The sequence below is a fragment of the Eubalaena glacialis genome, chromosome 7, assembly GCF_028564815.1.
Source record: "Eubalaena glacialis isolate mEubGla1 chromosome 7, mEubGla1.1.hap2.+ XY, whole genome shotgun sequence".
Classification (NCBI taxonomy): Eukaryota; Metazoa; Chordata; class Mammalia; order Artiodactyla; family Balaenidae; genus Eubalaena; species Eubalaena glacialis.
Genome location: NC_083722.1, coordinates 64684360 through 64698074, shown reverse-complemented (window position 1 = coordinate 64698074; position 13715 = coordinate 64684360). Strand labels below are relative to the sequence as shown.

Here is a 13715-nt window from a genome sequence, read left to right as displayed (position 1 = left end):
TAGACAAAATGAGATGACAGAGAAATACAGCTGTTCCACTATGAGGTTAGAAATCAATGACAAGAAAAAAACTAAAAAACACAAACACATGGAGGTTAAACAATATGTTACTAAACAACCAATAGATCACTGAAGAAATCAAAGAGGAAATAAAGAACTACCCAGAGACCAATAAAAATGAAAACACAATGGTCCAAAGCCTATGGGATGCAGCAAAAGCACTTCTAAGAGGGAAGTTTATAGCAATACAGTCTTACCTCAGGAAAGAAGAAAAATCTCAAATAAACATCCTAACATTGCACGTAAAGCAATTAGAGAAAGAAGAACAAGCAAAACCCAAAGTTAGGGACTTCCCTAGTGGTCCAGTGGTAAAGAAACTGCCTTCCAATGCAGGGGACATGGGTTCGATCCCTGGTTGGGGAACTAAGATCCCACATGCCGCAGGGCAACTAAGCCCGCACACCACAACTACAGAGCCCACATACCCTGGAGCCCACTCACCACAACTAGAGAGAGAAAACCCTCACGCCACAACTGGAAAGAAGCCTGTGCGCCGCAATGAAGATCCCACGCACTGCAATGAAAGATCCCACATGCTGCAACGAAGACCCCAGGTGCCACAACTAAGACCCGACACAGCCAAAAAATAGTAAATAAATTAATTAAAAATTTTTTTATAAAAACCAAAGTTAGTTGAAGGAAAGAAATCCTAAAGATCAGAGCAGAAATAAATGAAATAGAGATGAAGAAAACAATAGAAAAGATCAATGAAACAAAAAGTCAGTTCTTTGAAAAGATAAACAAAATTGATAAACCTTTAACCAGACTCATCAAGAAAAAAAGGGAGAGGGCTCAAATCAATAAAATTAGAAATGAAGAAGGAGAAGTGACAACGGACACCACAGAAATACAAAGGATCATAAGAGACTACTACAAGCAACTATATGCCAATAAAATAGACAACCTAGAAGAAATGGACAGATTCTTAGAAAGGTACAACCTTCCAAGACTGAACCAGGAAGAAATAGAAAATATGAACAGACAAATCACAAGTACTGAAATTGAAGCTGTAGTTTAAAAACTTCCAACAAACAAAAGTCCAGGACCAGATGGCTTCACAGGCGAATTCTATCAAACATTTAAAGACTTAACACCTGTCCTTCTGAAACTCTTCCAAAAAATTGCAGAGGAAGGAATACTCCTAAACTCATTCTATGAGGCCACCATCACCCTGATACCAAAACCAGACAAAGATACTACAAAAAAAGAAAACTACAGGACAATATCACTGATGAACATGGATGCAAAAATTATCAACAAAATACTAGCAAACCAAATCCAACAATACATTAAAAGGATCATACATCATGATCAAGTGGGATTTATCCCAGGGATGCAAGGATTTTTCAGTACCTACAAATCAGTCAGTGTGATATACCACATCAACAAATTGAAGAATAAAAACCATATGATCATCACAATAGATGCAGAAAAAGCTTCTGACAAAATTCAACACTCATTTATGATAAACACTTTCCAGAAAGTGGGCATAGAGGGAACTTACCTCAACATAAAAAAGGCCATATGACAAACCCACAGCTAACATCATACTCAACAGTGAAAAACTGAAAGCATTTCCTCTAAGATCAGGAACAAGACAAGGAGGTCCATTCTCACCACCATTATTCAACATAGTTTTAGAAGTCCTAGCCATGGCAATCAGAGAAGAAAAAGGAATCCAAAGAAGTAAAACTGTCACTGTTTGCAGATGACATGATACTATACACAGAAGAGCCTAAAGATGCTACCAGAAACTACTAGAGCTCATCAGTGAATTTGGTAAGGTTGCAGGAAACAAAATTATTACACAGAAATCTCTTGCATTGCTATACACTAACAACAAAAGATCAGAAAGAGAAATTAAGGAAACAATCCCATTTACCATTGCATCAAAAAGAATAAAATACCTAGGAATAAACCTACCTAAGGAGGCAAAAGACCTGTACTCTGAAAACTACAGGACGCTGATGAAAGAAATTGCAGATGACACAAACAGATGGAAAGATACACCATGTTCTTTGATTGGAAGAATCGATATTGTCAAAATGACTATACTACCTAAGGCAATCTACAGATTCGATGCAATCCTTATTAAATTACCAATGGCATTTTTCACAGAATTAGAACAAAAAACTTTACAATTTGTATGGAGACACAAAAGACCCTGAATAGCCAAAGCAATCCTGAGAAAGAAAAACAGAGCTGGAGGAATCAGACTCCCTGACTTCAGACTATACTACAAAGCTACAGTAATCAAAACAGTTTGGTATTGGCACAAAAACAGAAATATAGATCAATGAACAGGACAGAAAGCCCAGAAATAAACCTACACACCTATGGTCAATTACTCTATGACAAGGGAGGCAAGAACATACAGTGGAGAAAGGACAGTCTTTTCAATAAATGGTGCTGGGAAAACTGGACAGCTACAGGTAAAAAATGAAATTAGAACACTCTCTAACACCATACACAAAAATAAACTGAAAATGGATTAAAGACCTAAATGTAAGGCCTGATACTATAAAACTCTTAGAGGAAAACATAGGCAGGACACTCTTTGACATGAATTGCAGCAATATCTTTTTCAATCCACCTCCTAGAGTAATGGAAATAAAAACAAAAATAAACAAGTGGGACCTAATTAAACTTAAAAGCTTCTGTACAGCAAAGGAAACCATAAACAAAACAAAAAGACAACCCACAGAATGGGAGAAAATATTTGTAAATGGTGAGACAGACAAGGGATTAATCTCCAAAATATACAAACAGCTCATGCAGCTCAATATAAAAAAAAAAAACCCAACCAAATAAAAAAATGGGCAGAAGATCTAAATAGACATTTCTCCAAAGAAGACATACAGATGGCCAAAAAGCACATGAAAAGATGATCAACATCACTAATTATTAGAGAAATGCAAATCGAAACTACAACCAGTCAGAATGGCCTTCATCAAAAACTCTATAAACAATAAATGCTGGAGAGGGTGCAGAGAAAAGGGAACCCTCCTACACTGTTGGTGGGAATGTAAATTGGTAATATCATTATGGAGAATAGTATCGAGGTTCCTTAAAACTAAATAGAACTACCATATAATCCACCAATCCTGCTGCTGGGCATATATCTGGAGAAAACCATAATTCCAAAAGATATATGCACCCTAATGTTCACTGCAGCACTATTTACAATAGCCAAGACATGAAAGCAACCTAAATGTCCATCGACAGATGAATGGATAAAGAAGATATGGTACCTATATAGAATGGAATATGACTCAGCCATAAAAAAGAATGAAATAATGCCATTTGCAGCAACATGGATGGACCTAAAGTTTATCATACTAAGTGAAGTAAGTCAGACAGAGAAAGACAAATATCATATGGTATCACTTACAGGTGGATTCTAAAAAAATTGATACAAATGAACTTATTTACAAAACAGAAACAGACTCACAGACTTCGAAAAAAAACTTATCAAAGGTTATCAAAGGGAAAAGGTGGGAGGAGGGATAAATTAGGAGTTTGGGATATAACATATATACATTACTACATATAAAACAGATAATCAACAAGGACCTACTGTATAACATAGGGGACTCTACTCAGTATTCTGTAATAACCTATATGGGAAAAGAATCTGACAAAGAATGTATATATGTATACGTATAACTGAATCACTTTGCTGTACACCTGAAACTGACACAACATTGTAAATCAACTGTACTCTAATATAAAATAAAAATTAAATTAAAAAAAACAAAAAACAAAAAATAAAGCAATTAGCCAAATCCAGAATATAAGAAATTACAGTTTCTTCTACAAATAAATGGCATTTTTAAAAAGAAAAGGATGGAGCAGCAATTATAAACTAAGGAAGAAATAAGAGATACTTTAAACCAAACGCAATGTTTGAATTCTGACTCAAAGAAACCAATTATAAATTGACTTTTTAAAAAAAATAAATAGCTAAAAATAAGATGTGGATGGATATTGGTTGATATTAAGGAATCACTGTTAATATTGCTGGGTATGATGATGGTTATTCTTTAATAGTCCTTATCTGTTAGAGATACTCACTAAAGTATTAACTGAAGAATGACATGCTATCTAAGCTTTTCCTTAAAATACTCCAGTGAATGCATGTGCACACAGACACACATACATGAAGTTGTGAGGATAACAGATGAAACCATATTTGCAGAATGTAGGTAACTGTTGAAGCTGGGTGATGGGCACATAAGCGTTCTTTACAGTCTTTTCCCTAGTTTTGTGTATGGCCTGTGTGTGCGCGTGTGTGTGTGTGTGTGTGTGTGTGTGTATGGTTTTAAAATTTCACAGCAAAGACTTTTTAAAAATAAGGAAGCAGAGTGGGATCTGTAAAGAAACCAGAGTCTTACCTCATAAACTGGTCCAATTTCATAATCTGTGAAAAATGCAATTGAGGGCTTAGCTAGAAACACTGGAGTATCAGCACAACTGTGGGAGGGCAAGAGAGGGTGAGAAAGGCTGTTAGTTTCATCCATGTGACTGATTCATGGAAAACAAATACATCCAAGCCATCAAAGAAATTGGCAATGTGTCACCTGTTGGCTTTTGCTGTTGTTAAAGCAGGTCACAAAACAGTTTTACAGCAAGATCGAATCTTTGTGAAAACACATATAGCTACAAATTTCCTTTTCAATATGCATAGGAAAAACTCTGGAAGCTTAAACACCAATACGTTAATTGGGTTTTTAATACAGGTGCTAGTTTTCTTGGCAAACCTTTTCTGATTTTTCTTAATACAAAGATATTTAATAAAGAAACATTAATAGTTTTAAGTCCATTAAAATTATGAACCAGTGAAGCAACTCATTCTCTTCGTACGGACAATTACTGAAATATAGCCAAAGGCACTCTCTTAAAGAAAAATCACGATTTATACTAATTATTTGTCATTACACAGATTTTAAACATTTTTATTATCCAAGACACATGAATTTAATGGAAGGAGCACATGGCTATAGAAATGTCTCCCATTTGACCCAGACCATTCAGATATAAACAAGGGCCAACACTAACCCCTATTCCTCAAGACTCTGGCAGGTCAGAAGAGCACAACCCAGGACTCTGGGGGTGTCCAAAGGCCACGCCTGAGGGCAGCCCAGAAGCCCTGCTCTACTCGGATACTGACACCCCGCCCCCAAACGTCTAGGATCCTTCAGAAGCCAAAGCAGACTCAGGACCTTCTGAGTTTTCCTCTGCAGGGTCAGATTTTCTGAGAACACGAGTCAGGAAAAAACACACCTCTCTTCCAGCTCTGCATCCTGGAATTCTCCTATCAGTGCTGGCTTCTTGGGAGGAAAGAGAAGAGACTTGCCTCCAAACGGAGTGTTAGGAGGGAAAAAGCGAGGGTTTTTCAGGAAGCGGTTCCGACTCTCCATCCTGGCGAGCAGAAGCCGCTCCAGCTGCCTCTGGGGCACACGTAAATGGTTCATCCAGTTTTTATTCTTCGGCGAACCTGTTTTCTTTGAAACACGAGAAAAGGATAGCGTCAACGACAAGCAGGGGGGCTGTGTGTGTTGATATCTTGCCGACTTCATGATCCACAGGTGGCCAAGGACACCTCCTATTTTGCTGTGGCTTCATCACAACGTCGTGTGTCACCAGGAGCCCCTTCCCCCTTGTCATCGCCCTGCCTCACTGCCCACACACTCACAGGCTTCAGTACTCACCTTGACAGTTGCCCTGGATCTGAGTTTGGCCTTAAAAGATGGGTCCCACGTCAGGCTGTCCATGGTGTAGTCTGTCTCCTCTTCAGACTGAGAGGGCGTCTTCCTACAGGCAAGCTTCTTGGTCAGTTCTTTCTTTGGGACAGAACGTTTCTCACAACTAAATGTCAGTTTTGAATATCCAGGGACAAAGACACCTGTGGCACCAGGAAAAAAAATAAGTTACTATACCAAGGTGATGAGGTGGACGCTTCCAAGATGACTTAATGAAACCACCAAAGGCACAGTTAGCTTGGTGTTCTTTTTCCCCTATATGTTCATATTTCCTACCCCAGATGTAATTGCCCTTCAGTGTATCAATTACTCCTGGAACTTACTCTGCATCCTCGAGACTTAGGACTAGAGTGTTCATATATTTGTTCAGTTGCCAAACATGGTCAAGAACATGAGTGGACCATTGTCACGCACACACATGTACACATACGTCATATGTGAACATGCTTTTTAAAAGGTTCACATGACATATCAAAGTTTGTATTAGCTTTTTATACCTATAAGATCATCTCCAAAAGGTTAAATGAGAACATTCAATATTGCTAGCAGGAATGCAATGAACCTGGTATCATCACATTTCCTAGCACAGTGCCAGGTAAATCCTCAATACGTGTTAAATCCATCCTTACTGATCTGCCTAAGATACTGAGTGTCCAGCCAACTTTAAAATACTAAGTGGCGGAGGAGAGGAACCAAGATGGCGGAGTAGAAGGACGTGCTCTCACTCCCTCTTGCGAGAACACCAGAAACACAACTAGCTGCTGGACAATCATTGACAGGAGGACACTGGAACTCACCAAAAAAGATACCCCACATCCAAAGACAAAGGAGAAGCCACAATGAGATGGTAGGAGGGGCGCAATCAGAGTGAAATCAAATCCCATAACTGGTGGGTAGGTGACTCACAGACTGGTGAACACTTATACCACAGAAGTCCACCCACTGGAGTGAAGGTTCTGAGCCCCACGTCAGGCTTCCCAACCTGGGGGTCCGGCAACGGGAGGAGGAATTCATAGAGAATCAGACTTTGAAGCCCAGTGGGAATTGATCGCAGGACTTCGACAGGACTGGGGGAAACAGAGACCCCACTCTTGGAGGGCGCACACAAAATAGTGTGCGCATCGGGACCCAGGGGAAGGAGCAGTGACCCCGGGGGAGACTGAACCAGACCTACCTGCTAGTGGTGGAAGGTCTTCTGCAGAGGTGGGGGGTGGCTCTGTTTCACCGTGGGGACAAGGACACTGGCAGCAGAAGTTCTGGGAAGTACTCCTTGGCTAACCTCCCAGAGTCTGTCATTAGCCCCACCAAAGAGCTCAGGTAGGCTCCAGTGTTGGGTTGCCTCAGGCAAAACAACCAACAGGGAGGGAACCCAGACCCACCCATCAACAGTCAAGTGGATTAAGGTTTTACTGAGCTCTGAACGCCACAGCAACAGTCAGCTCTACCCACCACCAGAGCCTCCCATCAAGCCTCTTAGATAGCCTCAACCACCAGAGGGCAGACAGCAGAAGCAAGAAAAACTACAATCCTGCAGCCTGTGGAACAAAAACCACATTCACAGAAAGATAGACAAGATGAAAAGGCAGAGGGCTATATACCAGATAAAGGAACAAGAAAAAACCCCAGAAAAATAACTAAATGAAGTGGAGATAGGCAACCTTCCAGAAAAAGAAGTCAGAATAATGATAGTGAAGATGATCCAGGACCTCGGAATAAGAATGGAGACAAAGATCGAGAAGATGCAAGAAATAATTAACAAAGACCTATAAGAATTAAAGAACAAACAAACACAGGTGACCAATACAATAACTGAACTGAAAACTACACTAGAAGGAATCAATAGCAGAAGAACGGAGGCAGAAGAACGGATAAGTGACCTGGAAGACAGAATGGTGGAATTCACTGCTGTGGAACAGACTAAAGAAAAAAGAATGAAAAGAAATGAAGACAGCCTAAGAGACCTCTGGGACAACATTAAATGCAACAACATTCGCATTATAGGGGTCCCAGAAGGAGAAGAGAGAGAGAAAGGACCAGAGAAAATATTTGAAGAGATTATAGTCGAAAACTTCCTTAACATGGGAAAGGAAATAGCCACCCAAGTCCAGGAAGCACAGAGTCCCATACAGGATAAACCCAAGGAGAAATATGCCGAGACACATAGTAATCAAATTGGCAAAAATTAAAGACAAAGAAAAATTATTGAAAGCAGCAAGGGAAAAACAACAAATAACATACAAGGGAACTCCCATGAGGTTAACAGCTGATTTCTCAGCAGAAACTCTACAAGCCAGAAGGGAGTGGCATGATGTACTTAAAGTGATGAAAGGGAAGAACCTACAACCAAGATTACTCTACCCGGCAAGGATCTCATTTAGATTTGATGGAGAAATCAAAAGCTTTACAGACAAGCAAAAGCTAAGAGAATTCAGCACCACCAAACCAGCTCTACAACAAATGCTAAAGGAACTTCTCTAAGTGGGAAACACAAGAGAAGAAAAGGACCTACAAAAACAAACCCAAAAACAATTAAGAAAATGGTCATAGGAACATACATATCGATAACTACCTTAAACGTGAATGGATTAAATGTTCCAACCAAAAGACACAGGCTTGCTGAATGGATACAAAAACAAGACCCATATATATGCTGTCTACAAGAGACCCACTTTAGACCTAGGGACACATACAGACTGAAAGTGAGGGGATGGAAAAAGATATTCCATGCAAATGGAAATCAAAAGAAAGCTGGAGTAGCTATACTCATATCAGATAAAATAGACTTTAAAATAAAGAATGTTACAAGAGACAAGGAAGGACACTACATAATGATCAAGGGTCAATCCAAGAAGAAGATATAACAATTATAAATATATATGCACCCAACACAGGAGCACCTCAATACATAAGGCAACTGCTAACAGCTATAAAAGAGGAAATCGACAGTAACACAATAATAGTGGGGGACTTTATTAACACCTCACACCAATGGACAGATCATCCAAAATGAAAATAAATAAGGAAACAGAAGCTTTAAATGACACAATAGACCAGATAGATTTAATTGATATTTATAGGACATTCCATCTAAAAACAGCAGATTACACTTTCTTCTCAAGTGCGCACGGAACATTCTCCAGGATAGATCACATCTTGGGTCACAAATCAAGCCTCAGTAAATTTAAGAAAATTGAAATCATATCAAGCATCTTTTCTGACCACAACGCTATGAGATTAGAAATGAATTACAGGGAAAAAAACGTGAAAAGCACAAACACATGGAGGCTAAACAATATGTTACTAAATAACCAAGAGATCACTGAAGAAATCAAAGAGGAAATCAAAAAATACCTAGAGACAAATGACAATGAAAACACGATGACCCAAAACCTATGGGATGCAGCAAAAGCAGTTCTAAGAGGGAAGTTTATAGCTATACAAGCCTATCTAAAGAAACAAGAAAAATCTCAAGTAAACAATCTAACCTTACACCTAAAGCAACTAGAGAAAGAAGAACAAACAAAACCCAAAGTTAGCAGAAGGAAAGAAATCATAAAGATCAGAGTGGAAATAAATGAAATAGAAACAAAGAAAACAATAGCAAAGATCAATAAAACTGAAAGCTGGTTCTTTGAGAGGATAAACAAAATTGATAAGCCATTAGCCAGATTCATCAAGAAAAAGAGGACTCAAATCAATAAAATCAGAAATGAAAAAGGAGAAGTTACAATAGACACCGCAGAAATACAAAGCATCCTAAGAGACTACTACAAGCAACTCTATGTCGATAAAATGGACAACCTGGAAGAAATGGACAAATTCTTAGAAAGGTATAACCTTCCAAAACTGAACCAGGAAGAAACAGAAAATATGATCAGACCAATCACAAGTAATGAAATTGAAACTGTGATTAAAAATCTTCCAACAAACAAAAGTCCAAGACCAGATGGCTTCACAGGTGAAGTCCATCAAACATTTAGAGAAGAGCTAACACCCATCCTTCTCAAACTCTTCCAAAAAATTTTAGAAGACGGGACACTCCCAAACTCATTCTATGAGGCCACCATCACCCTGATACCAAAACCAGACAAAGATACTACAAAAAAAGAAAATTACAGACCAATATCACTGATGAATATAGATGCAAAAATCCTCAACAAAATACTAGCAAACAGAATCCAACAACACATTAAAAGGATCATACACCATGATCAAGTGGGATTTATCCCAGGGATGCAAGGATTCTTCAATATACGCAAATCAATCAATGTGATACACCATATTAACAAACTGAAGAATAAAAACCATATGATCATCTCAATAGATGCAGAAAAAGCTTTTGACAAAATTCAATACCCATTTATGATAAAAACTCTCTGGAAAGTGGGCATAGAGGGAACCTACCTCAACATAATAAAGGCCATATACGACAAACCCACAGCAAACATCATTCTCAACGGTGAAAAACTGAAAGCATTTCCTCTAAGATCAGGAACAAGACAAGGATGTCCACTCTCACCACTATTATTCAACATAGTTTTGGAAGTCCTAGCCACGGCAATCAGAGAAGAAAAAGAAATAAAAAGAATACAAATTGGAAAAGAAGAAGTAAAAGTGTCACTGTTTGCAGATGACATGATACTATACATAGAGAATCCTAAAACTGTCACCAGAAAACTACCAGAGCTAATTAATGAATTTGGTAAAGTTGCAGGATACAAAATTAATGCACAGAAATCTCTTGCATTCCTATACACTAATGATGAAAAATCTGAAAGAGAAATTATGGAAACACTCCCATATACCATTGCAACAAAAAGAATAAAATACCTAGGAATAAACCTACCTAGGGAGACAAAAGACCTGTATGCAGAAAACTATAAGACACTGATGAAAGAAATTAAAGATTATACCAACAGATGGAGAGATATACCATGTTCTTGATTGGAAGAATCAATATTGTGAAAATGACTATACTACTCAAAGCAATCTACAGATTCAATGCAATCCCTATCAAATTACCAATGGCATTTTTTACGGAACTGGAACAAATCATCTTAAAATTTGTATGGAGACACAAAAGACCCCGAATAGCCAAAGCAGTCTTGAGGGAAAAAAACGGAGCTGGAGGAATGAGACTCCCTGACTTCAGACTATACTACAAAGCTACAGTAGTCAAGACAATATGGTACTGGCACAAAAACAGAAACATAGACCAATGGAACAAGATAGAAAGCCCAGAGATAAACCCACACACCTATGGTCAACTAATCTACGACAAAGGAAGCAAAGATATACAATGGAGAAAAGACAGTCTCTTCAATAAGTGGTGCTGGGAAAACTGGATAGCTACATGTAAAAGAATGAAATTAGAATACTCCCTAACACCATACACAAAAATAAACTCAAAATGGATTAGAGACCTAAATGTAAGACTGGACACTATAAAACTCTTAGAGGAAAACATAGGAAGAACACTCTTTGACATAAATCACAGCAAGACCTTTTTTGATCCACCTCCTAGAGTAATGGAAATAAAAACAAAAATAAACACATGGGACCTAGTGAAACTTCAAAGCTTTTGCACAGCAAAGGAAACCATAAACAAGACGAAAAGACAACCCTCAGAATGGGAGAAAATATTTGCAAACGAATCAATGGACAAAGGATTAATTTCCAAAATATATAAACAGCTCATTCAGCTCAATATTAAAGAAACAAACAACCCAATCCAAAAATGGGCAGAAGACCTAAATAGACATTTCTCCAAAGAAGACATACAGATGGCCACGAAGCACATGAAAAGATGCTCAACATCACTAATTATTAGAGAAATGCAAATCAAAACTACAATGAGGTATCACCTCACACCAGTTAGAATGGGCATCATCAGAAAATCTACAAACAACAAATGCTGGAGAGGGTGTGGAGAAAAGGGAACCCTCTTGCACTGTTGGTGGGAATGTAAATTGATACAGCCACTATGGAGAACAATATGGAGGTTCCTTAAAAAACTAAAAATAGAATTACCATATGACCCAGCAATCCCACTACTGGGCATATACCCAGAGAAAACCATAATTCAAAAAGACACACGCACCCGAATGTTCATTGCAGCACTATTTACAATAGCCAGGTCATGGAAGCAACCTAAATGCCCATCGACAGACGAATGGATAAAGAAGTTGTGGTACATATATCCAATGGAATATTACTCAGCCATAAAAAGGAACGAAATTGAGTCATTTGTTGAGACGTGGATGGATCTAGAGACTGTCATACAGAGTGAAGTAAGTCAGAAAGAGAAAAACAAATATCGTATATTAACGCATGTATGTGGAACCTAGAAAAATGGTACAGATGAACCGGTTTGCAGGGCAGAAGTTGAGACACAGATGTAGAGAACAAACGTATGGACACCAAGGGGGGAAAACTGCGGTGGGGTGGGGATGGTGGTGTGCTGAATTGGGCGACTGGGATTGACATGTATACAGTGATGTGCATAAAATTGATGACTAATTAAAAAAAAAAAATACTAAGTGACTTGGGACTTCCCTGGCGGTCCAGTGGTTGCGACCCCATGCTTCCATTGCAGGGGGCACGGGTTCAATCCCTGGTCGGGGAACTAAGATCCGACATGCCACGCAGTGCGGCCAAAAATAATAATAAAAATAAAAATAAAATAAAATAAAATAGTAAGTGGTCGAGTACCCCATGGCACTTGGTTCTGCTACCTCTTTCTGGCCTCACTTCTCTGCATGGCCCAGGCCGTCAGTGGAACTCTTTCCTCGTCAGCACCCTGAATTCTCTGGATCCCAATCCTCCCACCCCAAATGCCTTCTCAGCTCCGGTTCCCCAGAGATCATCAGAGTCCCACTGACTGGGGCTGCTGACAAGCTCGTCTTTGGAGCCTGGCACCGCCAGGCCGCCATCCCGATGTTTGGCCGCAGGATCTACATGGCGGCTCTTCTGAAATTCTACCTTGCTGCTTAAGCCCACAACACAGCCTCCCACTCCACTCATTCTCAGAAGATCTTGCCTCCACAGCAGCACAGAAAACTGGCCCAGTATCTCACACACACATCCTTCTCTGCCTCCCTACCCAAACTTCCCTCCACACTCAAAGTTGCTCTTGGCCTGTAAGGGGTATGCAGAACCCCTAGGTCCGTGTTCTGACTCCATCAAAAACTTGCTCCCTGGCTCATATGTCTTCAGACCCTCCCTCTCTTGGTTCATTCAACTCCATTCCTAAATATTTTCACATCTTGTTGTTGGGCAACAGACTAGAGAGTCAGATTCCGCATTGAGGAGCTGAGACTTCTATCTTGTACATGTTAGGGAGCTAGTGAGGAAGTGGCAAGCTCAGAGCTGAGCCTCCCAAGAGCCACTACCAAATTCAAGAAAAGTGGAAAAAAAAATCTATGAACAAGGAAATAGCAGCAAAGGCGGCTGGTGTGGTCCCACTACTACAGAACTTCCCTGGAATGGTATCAGAGGCTCGAAGAGGGTACAAAGAGAGTACAGAGGCATTACCTTTAGGTGCAGAGCAAAAGGGCACTGTATCGCTGTAGTAATCATTCGGGCAGATCAAATGATGCTTCTGTAGCAACTCACTGTCCACACACCACCTGAAGACGGTCTTCACTACACAGAAGAGAATGAGAAAAGGTGTTTCAAGGCACACTGACGTCAAAGAAACTACACCCAAACTTTCTTCATCCTCCAAGCCTAAACCACCTAACAAAATTCTTAGAACCCTGTGGTCATTTTGAGATTTAAGAAACTAACCAGCAAGTATTTAAGTTGGCCACTTAAAAGAGGGCAACCATTGGGCAAGGCTGTGTGGTGGTATTATTTGAGCTAAAATACAGTTACTTGCAGAGAGGTCTATAA

At 39.4% G+C, this 13715-nt stretch overlaps 1 protein-coding gene across 1 annotated transcript in view; it reads right to left on the bottom strand.

The window, feature by feature from the left end:
* DLEC1 (DLEC1 cilia and flagella associated protein) overlaps nt 1-13715 on the bottom strand; it is a 91460-nt gene that overhangs the window by 55829 nt on the left and 21916 nt on the right. Inside the window, exons 3-6 of the mRNA XM_061196510.1 lie at nt 13356-13466; nt 5772-5965; nt 5344-5564; nt 4455-4533 (exon numbers count right to left, since the gene is read on the bottom strand). Of these exons, the coding sequence (XP_061052493.1) occupies nt 4455-4533; nt 5344-5564; nt 5772-5965; nt 13356-13466 (605 nt within the window). The remainder of the gene's footprint in view (nt 1-4454; nt 4534-5343; nt 5565-5771; nt 5966-13355; nt 13467-13715) is intronic.